Here is a 16,379-nt window from a genome sequence, read left to right as displayed (position 1 = left end):
ACTGGTGTTTTGCTAGGCTGCCTCTATCTTGATGACTTGTGTGAGGTTGCATGGGAGGTAGTTCCAGGGACAGATGGAAGTGCCAGCTCCTCAGGCACAAAGGATTTTAACTGGCTCAGGACCTGAGCATGGTGACCTGTGGGGATACAGAACCCAAATGAGCTGGCAAAAAGTAATCAAGCATGAGGTGCAGCTGCCTAGCCAGATGCCATGGGAAATGCTGTCACTGTATTGATGCAGAACGTGACATTTTTTGAGTGGTGAGCAAACTGTGAAGGCAAACGTATGGGATGATCAACTTGATGCAAACAAAGTAAGGTGGAATGTCACCACAGGTGTGTTGCTGTTATTAAGTTCCCAGCACACTAACAGAGGATCACAAGCCAGCTATTGTGAGAACTGATTGTAAAAAATACTTCCAACCAAGCAAGTATTTTGATTCTGGGGTTATGAATATTTATTGAGGGGAGGGAGGGAGGGAGACGGAGGGAGGGAGGAAGGAAGGAAGGATATTTTTTGGTAAGGGGCTATTTTTCATGAATTCATTTTTACCTACCCTACAATTGGGTAGTGCTATAAGAAAAAATCCAGTTACCTAAATAAAGAACATTGAATCACCATATCATGCCTTTTGATTTGATTTTTGTCCGTTACTCCCAGTGAAACAGCCTGTGGTGGGTTACAAGACAATTCGAGTATATAAAATCCCATTAAAAACCCACAAGCGGCATAAACAAACATGGTGGTAAAAATAAACCCCATCCTATAGTGATACGCCTACCAGAAGGGCATCCGTAATGCATCAGCTGGCTGCCACCAATGATGTACATATTGGTAGCGTCTTCCGTGTGGGGGGGGGGATCCAATCTTTACCCTGCATTGGCCTCATCCATAGACCTGGCGGAAGAGCTCCATTTTACAGACCCTGTGGAACACCCAAATCTCCCGCAGGGCCCGCAACTTTTCTGGAAGCTCATTCTACCAGGTAGGGGGAGTGTATACCAACAGTACTAATTTTTCTGATGGGATGATTTCTCAGCGAAATCCTCCGGTCTTTTCATAGGTGACCAGGTCTAGCTCAGTATATTTAATTAAAATAGTTTATGCTTCCATTCTGTTATGAACAGAGCTTTAAAGACAACTCTACGAGAACAGCCCTGAACTCCTGTAGTATGAGCGATGCCTCTTAACATTGTCAGGCAGATTACTCGGTATGTAAATTCCAACTTAACTGCAGTTTCAGTTTCAGATATTCAGCCTAGGTCTAGCTTGATCACTCCCGAAATGCTTCTTTTTCTGATTGCACAAAAGTCTGTTTTAAACACAACATCCCTTATCTGCTATATTTAATTTTTTAAAAGTTTTTTTCTGGTTTCTCTCCAGTTCCCATTTCAGAACAGTTTTTATGGACTCCTTCAGTCTTTACAATGTTTGGTTTGTGTAGTGACTTCAGCACTGTCTTAGATCTGGGATCATACAAATGCTCTTGTGGTTTTGCGGTTGCTCCTGAAGATTGCGGTATGTGGTGGGCTGAGACTTTTCCCCCCGTTGCCAATAGGTGGAATACAGCTGGTTTCAATTTGAGAGGGAACCTGACAAGTCTAATACACTGTCACAATAATTTGGTACAAAACACGGTGGTTGAAAAGACTGCTACATTTTTCGTCAGATACAGTCACAAAATCTATAGACCGCGTCTCTTTCTTTCCCGAGAAGTTTACACTGAGACCCTTTTGTGGAACTTCGTAAGGTATTCTTGCTTTCCCATGTGCCTATGTCCCTATAGATCATGTTCAACAAAGCCTGTATTTTGTGACCTTCCAGAGTGCATACAAACTTCCCAATCTCAGAATCATTGGATCAATTCCTGCATGTTGAGGGTGGGCAAAATTATTTTTAGAATAATGACAAATTTACATGTAATCAACTATGTGCCTCTCTTAATCGGTGTGACAATGGGAAACCTGAAGGCTTAACTCAAGCTTTCTCAACGAGGGTTTCATGAAACCCTGGTTTTTTTTGCTGGCCCTGGAAGGGTATCCCAAACGGGTTGGAGTTAATTGATTTATAATAAGATAAAAATATAAAATATAAAATTCATTTGCTGGCAGGGGCTCCTGGGAATTGTAGTCCATGGACATATATAATATTTTTTATATATATTGTTAAATATTTATTGGATAATACAACCATGTATGGCTATGCTGACTTTCCTCTCCCCAAAACGGCCAATGATGGGCCTAGAGCGGATGGGAAGGGGAAGGGCCCCAGGTGGGTGTGTACACTGCTATACCACTTCTGGGGTTTCTTGAAGCCTGAAGAACGTTTCAGGGGTAAAAAAGTTACTGTTACTCAACAGTAGAAAACAGTAAAAAAGTTGAGAAATGCTGGCTTAACTTCCCAGTATCTTTAAATGTATGCACATCTCCACAACTGCTAGCTCAAGAGCCAGAACTTGTTGGACTTCATCAGACGCATGTTTATACATGTAAGTTAATTTGTAATGATGGATGCCATTCAAATATGTGCAAGGCTTCATCTGCCCCTTTTTTGAAAATCAAAACTTGAGTCTAGGAATTATGAATCCATTCTGCCTCATAAAACAGCAACCTGTGTGTGGTATGGGACCGGGATTTCAATCCATCTTGGAATTTCACACTGAATTTCTGAATGATAGCTGGGTATTAGACTTTTTCACCTTGCTTCCAAAATATATCCTGCTTTTAGTCTTAACAAGCCTTGAAGGGACGGAAATTCCAGAAAGGTGTAGAATGCCTATGTTTGCCCCTGGTGATGTTCTCATGATGTTGGCGCACTGAAGGTACCACTGACAGAGTGTTTTTTTTAAAGAAGATATGACTTTGCAGAGGAGTGCCTAGGGAATTTGAAGCCTTAAAAGGCCATAACCATCACTGCAGTAGGTGATGGGCTCTAGAGCAGGGGTAGTCAACCTGTGGTCCTCCAGATGTTCATGGACTACAATTCCCATGAGCCCCTGCCAGCAAATGCTGGCAAGGGCTCATGGGACGTGTAGTCCATGAACATCTGGAGGACCACAGGTTGACTACCCCTGCTCTAGAGCACTAGAACAGTATACTACTGAACTCAGAATTGAAAAAATGCGCCAAAGCATGTGCCAATGCAACTTTTTTGTTTTGCTTTGTTAGCTGACAAGTTGATTGAGAAGATGAAGAAGCAGGAGAAGGGAATTTAATGTTGTTTCTATTAAATTTAGATGGAACTCATCCTTTCCATTGCAGCCCCCCATCTCACACACATTTCCATGGGTCCTTGGACCTTCAGGAGTGGCTTGGGGGAGAGCGTGCAGTGGGAAACAAAACTGGCAAAGATTAACTGTACGAACTCCGCTTGAATTCATTCTTATTCAATATGGTCATGTCTTGGATTCATGTGCTCCTCTATGCATAGATGACAATGTGGTCAGATATATTCATAGAGGCATTGCGCAGGTTAGTAGTAGGATGCCAGGCCAGTTCAGAATACACTTATCCAAGCTTTGACATTGTTTGAACAAGCAAAAACAAATCCAAGTGTTCCTTCATCAAAATATGTAACCATTTCTGCAGGCCATTTGGACGAAAGACTTAACTTGGATCTATTGGCTTGAATTCAATGAACCTCTGATATTTTACAAACAGGCTGTGTTGAACCTGTAACCATATGGGTAGACTGCCTTGCATGAATATACCCACTCATCTGAGTCCCTTGGTTTCTACACAGCTACAGAAGACAGCAAATTCTCAGCTTAATCCTGAAGTCTGATTTCCTCCATATGTTCACAGATAACCTTTAAGCTAATGGGCAATACCCACTGGTCTGGATCCATCTGAGAGAGCTGGCTGACAGCATGACATCTTGTATGTGGAAAGTCCATGGAGCAGAAAGGCCATTAGTAGCAAGAAGGAAGGCAGTGGGTGGTGATGATTACTCCAGTTTCATAGTCATCATGATGCCTTACATTAAGGCATTAGTCCATGTAGCTCAACATGATCAGGAGTCCTCAGATCTCCCTTGCACTTTCTAGTAGAGACAGAAGCTTCAGGAACAGAACCCAAGACCATCCACATGCAAAAAATGTGCTGCAGGCCCAAGTTCACTGATTTGTACATCAATCTGGGTTAAGTTCTTTGGGGAAACTGGAGGATCTTCCTAAGTTCTCATTAGGACACAAACCCCATAGAAGTATATGGGAACTATGCAAGAACATGTTTGTTCAATATGTTGAAGACATTCCTGGCTGGACCATATTTTACCGTGTCTGGTTGGTCTCTCATTCTGCCTCCTGAACCTTTGCTGTCTAAAGCAGCTGCTTCCCATTGCCTCATGGTATGACCACCTCAGTCAAAAGAAGCAGAGTGGTCTGGGGTATCCCCCCCTTCCCCCAGTGCTGATTGACAGGAAGAAAAAAGTACTTTGACTTACAAGTACGTGGCTGATCCAGGCTAAATTGCGCCACACAGTTTTCGCTCTTATTAGAAGGGGAGTGGGATTTAGCTGACACACTTCTCCACAACACTCCAGTATAACTGTCATCTGATTTTAGCCATGAAATTCTCTCAGAAAGCAAGCTACCAGGGAGGGGGGGGGGGGTGGAAGAGCTGCAGAGTGGCTATTTCATAAAACCCAAATTGTATTTTGACACTAAACGTCTTTATGCTGCGTCTTTGCCCAACAATTCTCCATTTAGGTTCCAAATTACAGCCCCTGCTAGAAATCACCTTTGACTAGTCAGAAAACAGACGCTTACCTGTATGTAATCTAGGACTTGCTGGTGTCTTTGTTTGGCGGCAGCGACTTCACTGTCTGAAATTGCTTCCCTTAGGGACTGCTGGGTGCTCAGGAAATCCAGCTCTATGACAGCAGAAAGGCGGCAATACAGACCAATAAATTTCTCCTTGTAACTGCAGAAATGAACTGCGGAGACAACAAAGCACAGAAGCGAGCATTTTAGACGGGCAAGTCTCAGAAGCGGCTACCTTTTGGGGGAGCTGGGTATAGATCAGCTGCCCTAACTGTGGCGGAGCGAGAACATGAGAGTTACAAAATACAGATCACCCCAGAGGCTACTCTGTTGCAAAAGAGAGGGCAATGAAACAGAAACAGCTATTATTATAATATATATAATTACAGAATGGGTTTCTTTACATGTTACTGAGCACAAAGCATGGATCTGGAATCCCCTCGTATGTGCTATGCATCAGGGTGCGTTCCTGTATGTTCACATGGAACGACAGTCCAACGTGACATAGGAATGCCGCTTTTATTCTTATCTTGTATACATCTTGAGATCCAAGATATTAAGCATCTTGCATCAGACAAAGTGGGTTCTAGTCCCTCCAAAATGTATGCCACAATGCATCTGTTAGACTTGGCAGTAGCTAGGCCTATCAAGATGAACGTGGCAGAAGCTAGGCTTATCAGTAGCCTTGAGGGGCAATAAGCAAAGTGCAACCTTAGTCATTGGAGAGAATATCTATCCATATCTTAATTCTACCCAGGGATCGTGAGGAACTCTGGTCCTGCGGGAATGGCAAGGGAATCTCCTTAGCACCTTCATCAAACAACAATTCCCTGGATTCTTTGTGGGACGTCACAATAGTTAAAATCAGTCTTAGTTAAAAAATTGTCATGTACATAACATCCCTCTGTACCAACTCCCAGTTCACCAACATGTTCTGTTTATAAACATTTGCAAGACTTCTCTTTGGACACTGTTGGTAAAGATCATGCTGGATTAAATCAACTGTTAATGCCCAACAAAGCAAAACAATTCTCGGAAGGGCAAGTTATTATGAAGATATACCATCCCCTCTCGCTGATTTTTTTTGTAATCCTGACACCATGTTGTCTTATGTTCCTGGGTCATGGAATGCAAAGTGAGGTGAAAAGAAAGAACAACTTTGCAAACACATGGCTGGTGAGTCCCTGTCCAAACAAAGAGTATGTTATTGGTCCTGTTAAATAGGATCATCCTGCTGGGTACTTATTTGCATAGACTTTTCATTGCTTGAGAATCATTGCACTGTTTGGGTGGCTTTGGGAAGAATCACTGCTTCTCTAGAAATAATGGTCCTATTAACACAAGCTGCTCTCATATCTGGAGTTGTACCTGCCCTGCAGGGCTAAACGCTGTTTCTTCCCACTGGCTGGCAGGCAGTTCTATGCAAACTAGAGGGAGGGATATAGAGGCTCAGGCTCTGCTCTTCCGCTGGATACAGGCTGCCTGCGTAAAGGACAATTCAAGCAAATGCTTTGCTTGTGTTAGCTGGCGGGCAGGAAGAGCTGTCGCTGGCAGTGACGAGAAATAGAGAGAAAGGCAATGGTTTGCTGAAGGCAATAATCTTGTAGTCGTAAGCAAGAGGAAACAGAGCCAGAAGCACAGGCTTATATGCAAAACAAGATGAGATGCAAGAGATCAGCTTTTTCTCTGACAGTGAGAGAAATCGCCGGCCTGTAATATTCCATGTCACTAAGCAAATCTGAAGCCTTCCTCCAGCCTAAGGAGATTTCCTCCAACAAGTGCTTTTGTTTTTTCCTCCTAGCGAAGAGCCACTTAACTTGGAGGAAGTCTCCTAGGCCAGAGCAAGGCTCTTTAGGCTTACGAACTCCATCCAAACATGGGCTACAGCCTTCTGATTCAGACTCAGGGCTCTCCTTTCCTGATATAACCCTCCCTCCCAATAATTGTCTTTATATATGAACAGGAAGCAGGTAGCCTCCTGTTTCATATGTAAAGGCAGTAGTGATATTGATCGTTTATTTTAAAATGAACTGGATTGTGCAGGCAAGAGGAGTTAAAGCTCGCCATGCCTTACTTTAAAGCTTGAAGCATTTTCTTCCAGGCCTGGGATGCTCACCAGGTTGGGGAGGGTGGGAATGCTAAAATCAACTGAATGAAGTAAATCCTGGAAAACAGGGTGGGGGCTGGGGGGAGGATTTAACTCCTGTGTTCTGCATGCTCTATTTTTGTTTTAAACACACACACACACACAGTCTGTGTTTGAGGATCCTAAGAATGGAAGGGGAAAACAGTCACTTCCACAACAGTTCACGTCTCCTTGATCTTGCTGTACAAGTGAGAATTTCGGCTGCATATAGAATAGGGACATTTTCTCTTATGTGCCTAAAATGTAGGGCAGAGGATACCATGGGCAAGGCATACAGTTTCTGAAAATTCCATCCTGGTTGGGTGGAAAAGCTGAAGTTAACAGGTGAAAATCTGTTTTGCATTGAAACCAATGGGAATGGATTAACAAACAAAACCCAAAGAATCTCCAAAGTATAACAACTACTAATTTAAAAAATGCAGAGGACAAACCAGGCCAAAAAAAATGATGTTTTCCCTACATGTTTGTTTTCAGAATGCTCAACGTAGTTTGAAAGATGAATGGTGTAAATTGTCCTCACATTTACCTTTGGCAAACATGTTTTGCAGGGTTTTATGTTGTTTCAAAAGCCCTGCAAAACCTGTTTGTCCTGAGACATCAGCAGGTCCACCAAAATGTGTATGTGCTGCCTGGGCATTAAAGAGCTCTTAAATCACTTTCAGCTCTTTAAACTGTACTATTTGCCTCTAACCTAAATAGGTCTTTAAGGTGGGCACCCTTCATGTCCATTTCTAATAATAATAGCTATTATCACATGAAGCCAAGCCAGGTCTTTTTTTTCAGCAGATCACTAATAGGCTGTTTTCTAAGCCCCGTGAACAGCTGGAATTGCATACAACAGGTCTAGATTCCATAGAGGTCTTTGACCAGCATGTGGTCTTACAACTTGCACTCAGTGAATTACAGCTGTGGTTTCATCTGAAGCTTCTAGCCACTCTGATTGGTAGCCAGGCCCTTAATATTGCTGTAACTAATGTTGCTTCAACGTTGCCTTTTGTGGTTTTACAATTAGAGATCCAGTAGCCACCAGCTAACAGGGAATGGAAGCTTCCAATATTTAGGAGGTGAATCACAGCCACTTTATAGGCATTGGGGAGAAGGGTGCAATAAATCAGACAGAAAATGGGCCCTGCTCTAGGGCATGAGATCAGTTACTGTTCATTGGGGAAGTAAAAATGAGCTTTTATTGGAAGGCTCCTTACAGTACTGCAACAACCCACACACCATAAATTCACAGCATTGAGACAAATAGGCAGAGTCTGCTGAATCCTCATTCTCTACAACAAGCTGAGCTACTGTCTCAGAGGAAGTTGGACGATTGAATTGGGATGTTGCCTGTTCTAGTCTGTGGCTGATGTATCTCTGTGACCGATTATACATGCAGATGGGTGTGCTGGGCCACCTCTGCTTCCTTTGTATGCACGGGGGACAAAATCCCCCCATGCCCACGGTCAGTCCCAGAGTTTTGTGTGCGCATGCACAACTCTGGGGCAGGAAAGGTCCACCATGCCTCATGGTGACCGTGGCGGCAGGGGGAGCATGGGGGTCCCAGTGCAGGATGGAGGGATAAATGCCCTGTTCAGGTCTGCAGCACCACAGAGCTGAACGGGGTATTGTGTGTCCCTGCAGGGACACTGTAGGTGTGGGGGAGGACCAGGGTCTCGAAGGCCCAGGTCTTCCCTGATGCACAGGCCTGCCCTGGCTGGGCCTCTGCTGGCTGCTGCAGCACAACAGAGAATGCAGAAGAATCCATGTCCTCTTGCTGCGGGCCATGAGAGGCCCTAATGTGGGCCAGGGCTAGGAGGGGGCCTGGATGGTGCTGGTATCATGCATAAGCAGGGATTCGCCCTGCTGGTATGGAGGCACCGGCCTGCCTTTTCTGGCCCGAGCATAATCAGTCTGTGTGATCTTACTAAAAGATCTGGGTTTTCTTGCAGTATTTTTCTGGGTTTTCTTACAGTACTGGGGCCCAGGAGGACTAAGCATAATTTTTGCATACTTAGGGTTCAAACCCCAACATTTCTTGACATGCTTTTTGTATGACCTGTGTTTAAGTGATGGGAATCAAATGTATCAATATTTTACAGAGATAAAGAAATAAATGCCCAGTAAAAGGTCTGCCTGTAACAGACAGGAGGCATCAGGGAACCAGATCTGCTTCAAACCCCAGAGACAAAATGTCCATCAGAGTAGAGACAATAGTAAGCTATTGGGGTCAATTGACTCAGCATAAGGCAGCATCATAGGCACCTATAATAGGGAATCAAGAGGAGCTCTGGAATAAGGAGCACAGTGCAGGACTGTAGGAAAATGACATTTAAAATCTGTTAGGCCATGAAGTCCTCTATTAGAATCAGAGGGGGACTACAACCAAGAAATCAGAAAGAGATTGAGAGTGGGAAGGGGAGCCATTGAGGAGCTAGAGAAAGATTCTTAAATGTAAAGAAGTGTCACCAGATCCCCAGTAAATTTGTGCCATAGTAGAACTATGTATGGATGTGAAATTTGGACAAAGAAGAAAACTGAGAAGAAAGTTGATTCATTTGAAATGTGGTGATGCAGGAGGGCTTTAAGGATATCGTGGACTGCCAAAAAGATAAACAAGTCAGTTCTAGATCAAATCACTCCTGAACTCTCCCTAGAAGCTCAAATGACTAAAATGAGATTCTTGTCCCGTGTGTTAAATCCTGGGGAAACAAGACCAATCATAAGGCTGAATTTAATTTTTCAACATGTGAGACCATTCATTTTGGTGAGGCAATGCCGCTCTTCACACATACGGGGTTCACCCTGGGAAAGTCAGGTTAAGCATTGTTCATACTCTGATATGAAGTAATCAAGTCGCCAAGCTCTATCAGCACCGTGGCCAGCCCAAGGTCACCCAGCTGGCTGCATGTGGGGGAGGAGCAGGGAATCAAACCCGGCTCGCCAGATTAGAAGTCCGCCTCCTAACCACTACACCAAGCTGAAAGAGCTCTGATATTACTGCTTGGTCAGAACAACTTTATCAGTGCTGTGGTGAGCCCAAGGTCACCCAGCTGGCTGCATGGGGGGGAGGAGCGGGGAATCAAACCCGGCTTGCCAGAGTAGAAGTCCTAACCACAACACCAAGCTGGCTCTTTCCTTTTCCTCTGCATCCCCTCTGCCATTTATTTCCTCTTCCCTGCCTCATGGGAGACACCATGTTCTTTCCATGCTTGCTCTTCCTTTTCTCACCATCAAAGAACTGACATTTTACCTCCCTCTTCATCTTCAACTATACTCGTACCTTTCTCCCCAACACGGACCCAAAGCAGCTTACATTTTGTCTTCACAACAATCCTATACCACAAAGAGCAGCTGACTGGGAGGCTCAAGTTCATCCTGTGAGTTTCCTCAGCAAGCCTGAAGTGCTAACCACTGTACTGCGAAGGATTTTGGGAGATGGCTGCTGCTGCTGAACAGTACTAACCTGCTGGGCTTGGGTGCAGCATGCAAGGCAAATGGTAGCACAAGTTGCCCAGTGCCTGTTGTCAAGCATGACCACAATGAGGTCTCCCCTCAAAGGCCAAAACCGACCAGGGAAGAGCTCTATACCCTGCCCCCTCCCTTTCACTGACAGAAACCAAAACAGCCACTGCAAGAGGCATCCCCCCCCAAACAAAAGCACAGGTGATGCCTCTATTATTTGGGGGGGGGGTTACCCTTTTTTTTTAGATTTCATATTTTTTCCTGAAAACTTGGGGCTTTTCTCAAGTTTGTAGGAAGATCTGTCTGTTTATGTCTCCAATCTCAGGATTTAGGTATCCACAGATGGGGCCTTGTTGAGATAGAGAGACCCTTTCCACACTGGTGGAGCTCCTTCGGGCTGACACCGGTTCTTTGCGAAGGGGCAGTTTGCCCCTTCTGCTTCTCGCTTGCCTAGAAAGCCCCTTGACAGCTTTTCATGCATACATACGTTCAAATAATAGGCTGACAGATAATGCTTGGATCCCTTGTGAGGTCCATGACCGACCTAGAGCCTGGGTTTCCTACAGTAGAGTCCTTGGAACGCTTTCCCAATGCTGAACCCCCGTGAACAGACAGCCTCTTAACCACTGTGCTGTGCCAGATATGGGTGACCAGCGCAAGAAGAGTGTCTTTCTCCACCAATTCTGCAACCGAAAGCAAGCGAGCCTGGATCCTTTTGCTCCCCCTGAATTGTCCATCCGAGCGCTCCCCGTGCTACACTAAGGGGCTGTGTTGCTTGCTAACTTGTGGACTGACTCCACTCTGGGGCTTTTGCATTCCAATAGTTATGACCAGAGCATGTAACCTAGTAGCTATGCTCTCTCTGTTGCTTGTCTGTAGTCAGAGAAAATGTTGTTGCCAAGAAATCATCACGTGATTTATTGACTCTCCACTGGGATGAGGGGTGGGGGGTGGGGAGGCCGACGCTGGAGTGGGAACAGATACAACTTTGTGATTTTATTATAAAGCGACTGGGTTAATATTTCTAGGTGAAGCAAGGTAGTATACCGAGTTCAAACATCTGAAGAGGGAGGTTAAGGAATCCTGAGTGCGGGGTGTAAGGGTTATTCTGTCCTGGGGCAGTGCAGACGTCGTCTGAGGCTGGGAGCAGGAGAAGAAAGGACACATTGTGACCCAATTCCAACACCTCCTGTGTATACAGACGGAAGAGCTTCGCCTGCAGAGGGACACGCACAGAGAAGAAATGGGGGGAAAGAGGGAGGGGAGAAGAGAGTTACAACATGGGACTTGTATAAACAACCCCCCAATGGTATCAAACATTACAGCAAAGTTGCACAACATCAAGTTTGGCATTTTTATAAAACGTAAATGGGTGTGTGTGTGTGCATGTGCGTGTGTGAATTTTGCTTCATAAAATAAAGATTTAAAGGGCTAATGTTCCACATTAAAAACACACACATACAACCCTTAACCCTCCTCCTGAAAATAACATTTATGTTTCTTATTAACCAGAAAACGATCACACTCCATGAGCTTTTCAAGATTATGATTGTATAATTATGTGAAAATATGTGAATTCAATTAAAAAACCTTTAACATTCAATTTAAGAGTGGTTAGCAAAACTATGCAGCTTTTTGGCAGCCTCCCCCCCACCCCCAACTCTCTCCTCTGGCCGTCACCAAATGGGGCAATGAAAAAGATTTAACAAGCCATACATGTTTTTGAAAGTTTCAAATGGCTTGCAGTGCGGATTGGATTAAGATCGAATTTGATCTCAAAGTGATACATAATCAGTTTGGGCTGCGAGTGTCCTTTTTATTAAAGGATGGCTGTTATTTCAAGATCTTAGAAGGGGGGGGAACCCCAGTGTTGTACATTTGGAAGCACTAATGCATTCTAAAGAAAGCATGCTTCAGAAGGCGATGAATATATGCACTGGCAAATGATGGCTTTTCAGTTTGGAGTAGTGCTTCAATGTAAGGCTCAGCAGGGAGCCAAGCACCCTCCGGTCCACTCCTGCCACGTTCAAAACCATGCAAAATCTTTAAACAGCCCATGATGCTACATCTGCTAACTCTAAGATAAATAGGTGGGATGGACAGGGGTGCTTGGGTTGCCAGCTCCTGCATGGGAAACAGCTGGGGATTTGGAGGTGGAGCCTGTGGGGGTTGGGTTTGGAAAGGGGACTCCATCATCCCTTGCAGCCATTTTTTCTAGGGGAACTGATGTCTGTTGTCTGGGAAGTTCCTGGAGATTTGTGATTGGAGACTGAGGAAGGCAGGATTTGGGGAGGAGAGGGACTTCGATGCCATGGGGTCCACCTTCCCAAGTGGCCATTTACCACAGATGAACTGATCTCTGTCTCCTGGAAATCAGTTTTATTCCCAGGAGATCTTCAGCCACTACCTGGGTATTGGCAATCCTAGCTCAATACCCAACTGGAGGTTGGCAACCCTAGGAACTACACAGGAGCTAAGCAGAAGGAGATGACCAGCATAGGGGTTTCAACGAAGGAAAGCAAACTGCAGAGACCCACCTTGGAAGGCCTGGTAAAATGGAGTTAAATGTTTGGGGCTTCAAGTGCTTATGCTCCAATGCCCAGGGCTTGGTCAATAAGAAGGAAGAACTTGAGCTTCTAGTACAGGCAGAGGGATGTGATTTAGTAGGATTTAGACTTGGTGGGATGGCTCCCATGGCTGGCATGTAGTAGTGGATGAATATGAGCAGTTCAAGAAAAGAAAGGGTCAAAGAGGAGGCAGAGTGGAAATGCATATGAGGAGGATATTTGCTTGTCAGGAAATACTGGAGGACAACCCAGTGGAGATAGTGGGTGAGGATAAGGAAAGGAAGTTGGAGTCTGCTACAGACCTGCTGACCAGGGTGAGGAGGGGGATGCTGACCTCCTTGAGCAGCTTGACAGTGTACCCAAGCCACAGGACCTTGTAGTTTTGGGTGACTACACCTTCCCTGATGTGTTCTAGTAGACAAACTCTGCTATCCATCCAGAGCAGGCTTTCTCAATCAGGGTTTCATGAAACCCTGGGGTTTCTTGATGGCCCTGGAAGGATTTTCTGAATGGGTGGGAGTTAATTAATTCTTTTTTTAATTTGTTAAACATTTGTTGGGTGATATGATCATGTATGGTCACATCAACCTGCCCTCCCCTCCCAAAATGGCCAATGATGGGCCTGAAGGGGGTGGGAAGGGGAGGGGCCCCAGGTGGGTGTGTCCACAGCTATGCTTCCCAACCATATTCTGCATGATCATGCCACTTCTGGGGTTTCTTGAAGCCTGAAGAATGTTTCAAGGGTTTCTCAACAGTAAAAAGGCTGAGAAAGGCTGGTCCTGAGTCATGCAATTTCCTGACTTGTCTGGCTGACAACTTCCTTCTTCAAATGATGGAGGAAGCTACAAGGGGCGTGGCCATATTCGACTTAATATTAACCAATAGTCAAGAGTTGATAGGCAGGGTGAAGGTGGTGGTGGTGGGGACCTTTGTGGGAAATGACCATGTCCTCGTAGAATTTTTTTCCCGCCAGTAAGAGGAAGGGAGATGTCAAGGGAGGTGGTTGTAGGGGAACTGGAGGTCTGTGGTAGGAAGTGGATTTAGTAAAAAAATCAAACCCCTTTCTTTCCATAGAAATTTTAGGCAGGAATCAGGATCCAAGACACTGTGTGGAAATAAGAACACACCCAGTGTGTATGTTCCCAATTCTTCCTCCCTGCCTCAATCTCCTATTAATTTCATGTTGCTTGTAAAGGCCTTATATCTCTGTTAATCCATAAATTACATTTACTTTCAGAATTCTTTTCTACAAAGGAATGGCCAACTATCATTCCAAGAGGATTCAAGAGGATGCTTCAACCATGCTCTTCGTACCATTCAAGACAGTTGTATGTGTTGGGGTTAGGCACATGATCAAGCAGGGATGCCTCTATTTCTTCACGCATTCCAAGTCTTGATGTTTCACTGTGTGATGACCAAACATGGCACCATAAAGAATTCAAAGAGTGACTCAGCAAAACGCCTAGGACTTGAACGTCCGCCCAATGACCCAAATAATAGCGCCACTGTATAACCCTTCTCAGCTTGTGCACCATCATGCTACATTTCAGTACATGTTCAGAAGGCGATAACAGGATTCTCTAACCCCTTAATGGTATGTCATGATTGCGACTGCATCTTGTCCAAGCTGAATGATCACATAGTCAATTTGTGTAGTGGTTAGAATTCAGGCAATGATCTGGGAGTCTTGGGTTTAAATCCTCACTCTGCCATGGAAGCTTGTTGAGCTTGTCCACACTCTCAGCCTAACCTACCTCTCAGGGCTGTCATGAGGATGAAATGGAGAAGCGAAGAAAGATATAAGCTGCTTTGGGTCTCCACTGGGGAGAAAGGCAAGATATACATGAAATAAATAATGGGCTCAGACTGAATCTAGGAGCATCACTGCTCAGGTTACTGTCTAATGTCAGCCTAGCCTCAAATTAAATCAGTATCAGTGTCACATATCCATTTTATGATAGGTAATGTGTAATTCCTGGATAGTCCCTGGATAGGAGACATCCTAGGAAGACTGCAGAAGAAGGCAATGGGAAACCTTGCTTCTCACTTGCCTTGAAAGCTTCTTGCTGGAGTCGCCAGAAGTCAGCTGTGACTTGATGCCACTTCACGCGCATGCACACACACACACACACACAAAATGTAAACTATCCTTTAAGCAAATATCCTGAGTCACATTTAGGCCTCCTAGTCTCCAAACAAAATGGCAATGACCAACAGAAATGAAACCAAGAGCACTTTCCTTCGAGTGCCACAGCATCTCATACCTGTCGGAGAGGTAGATTGATCTGCCTAAGGAGAGCTTTCACTGCCATCTGGAACTCAAAGAGCAGTCGAGTTGGGCACTCTGCTGAGTGATCCATATTTTCCATGGATTCCGAGCCAGAAAGGGTTTGGATCCATTCCCATTCCTCTCTGTATACAGAGTGGAGTTAAAATTAGAAATATAACAAAAGTTCACTGCACAAGGAAGAATTTACTGTATGTATGCTTGGGCTCTGTTGAAGTTTTCAGTCTCAGACAGTAAAAATTTCTAAACTTATAACAGGCCTGACTGCTTGTAGATTTAAAAGGGCGGGGACAGCTTTCTGATTTCATTCTTCTGGAGTGTGCGTATCAAGTGGAAGACTCCTTTACTAAGGTCTGAAAAAACGCCTTTGAAACAAGTTGACGCACAGGCGGCTCCACGTTTCTATAATCTTTTAACACACATGCCTCGGATTACAGTGATATTTTTTCCAGGGGGTTCAATTTTTCTCATCAGGCACTGAATGGAACCAGAGAAAAGAGTTAAACATTTTTTTTAATGCTAGACATATTTAATTTCTAGCAATGGTGATAATCCAGCAGACATTGATGCCAGCTGCCAGTATACATTAACACAGGGCCCACTGGGCATGTTGGGGTGTCTCCCTGACCAGAAGGGCAGCTCTTCCAGTTTTTTACTGCCTGCTGATGTTTTATTGGTCTTAGGATCGCAAGCCCATCCCTGAACGGAACCGTTGCCGTCTGACTAGAGTTGCCAGATCTGAGCTCGGAAATAGCTGGAGATTTTGGGGTGTAGTTGGGTTAAGGCAGTTCACAGAGGAATCCAAAGTCTGGGCGTCTCCATACACTTATTATCCTAATTAGCTCATGATCAAGCTGCATCATTAGCTAAGCAGCGGATACGGGACAATCAACGTCAACTGGACCTGATTAAAGCTCCAACTTTTTTGGCCCCGGTTAAAACAAGATATGTTGACGTAAACAAAGAAGGGCATTTACCCTTGCAAGATGCTCTGTCTTGCCTTCAGCTCTTGTAGAGGGTCGCTATAAGAACATTCCCCTTACACTGAGACAATGTTTTTGTGGGAATGGTGACATTGATACAAGAGAGCATATATTGTTTCACTGCCCTGGTTATGTAGACATTCGTAGCAACTGGATTGAACCACTCCTTAAAAAGTTGCCAGAA

At 44.6% G+C, this 16,379-nt stretch overlaps 1 protein-coding gene across 4 annotated transcripts in view; it reads right to left on the bottom strand.

Moving 5' to 3' along the window:
- The window catches only part of ANKFN1 (ankyrin repeat and fibronectin type III domain containing 1), a 247,727-nt gene that overhangs the window by 16,721 nt on the left and 214,627 nt on the right, over positions 1-16,379 (bottom strand). For all 4 annotated transcript variants that reach the window (XM_077328704.1, XM_077328707.1, XM_077328705.1 and 1 more), the window contains 3 exons: positions 15,190-15,337; positions 11,406-11,574; positions 4,769-4,935 (listed from right to left, as the gene is read on the bottom strand). In XM_077328704.1, coding sequence (XP_077184819.1) covers positions 4,769-4,935; positions 11,406-11,574; positions 15,190-15,337 — 484 coding nt within the window. The remainder of the gene's footprint in view (positions 1-4,768; positions 4,936-11,405; positions 11,575-15,189; positions 15,338-16,379) is intronic.

The sequence above is a fragment of the Paroedura picta genome, chromosome 3 (genome assembly GCF_049243985.1).
Source record: "Paroedura picta isolate Pp20150507F chromosome 3, Ppicta_v3.0, whole genome shotgun sequence".
NCBI lineage: Eukaryota > Metazoa > Chordata > Lepidosauria > Squamata > Gekkonidae > Paroedura > Paroedura picta.
Note: the sequence above shows the minus strand (reverse complement) of the source record. Positions and strands in the feature narration are given on the sequence as shown.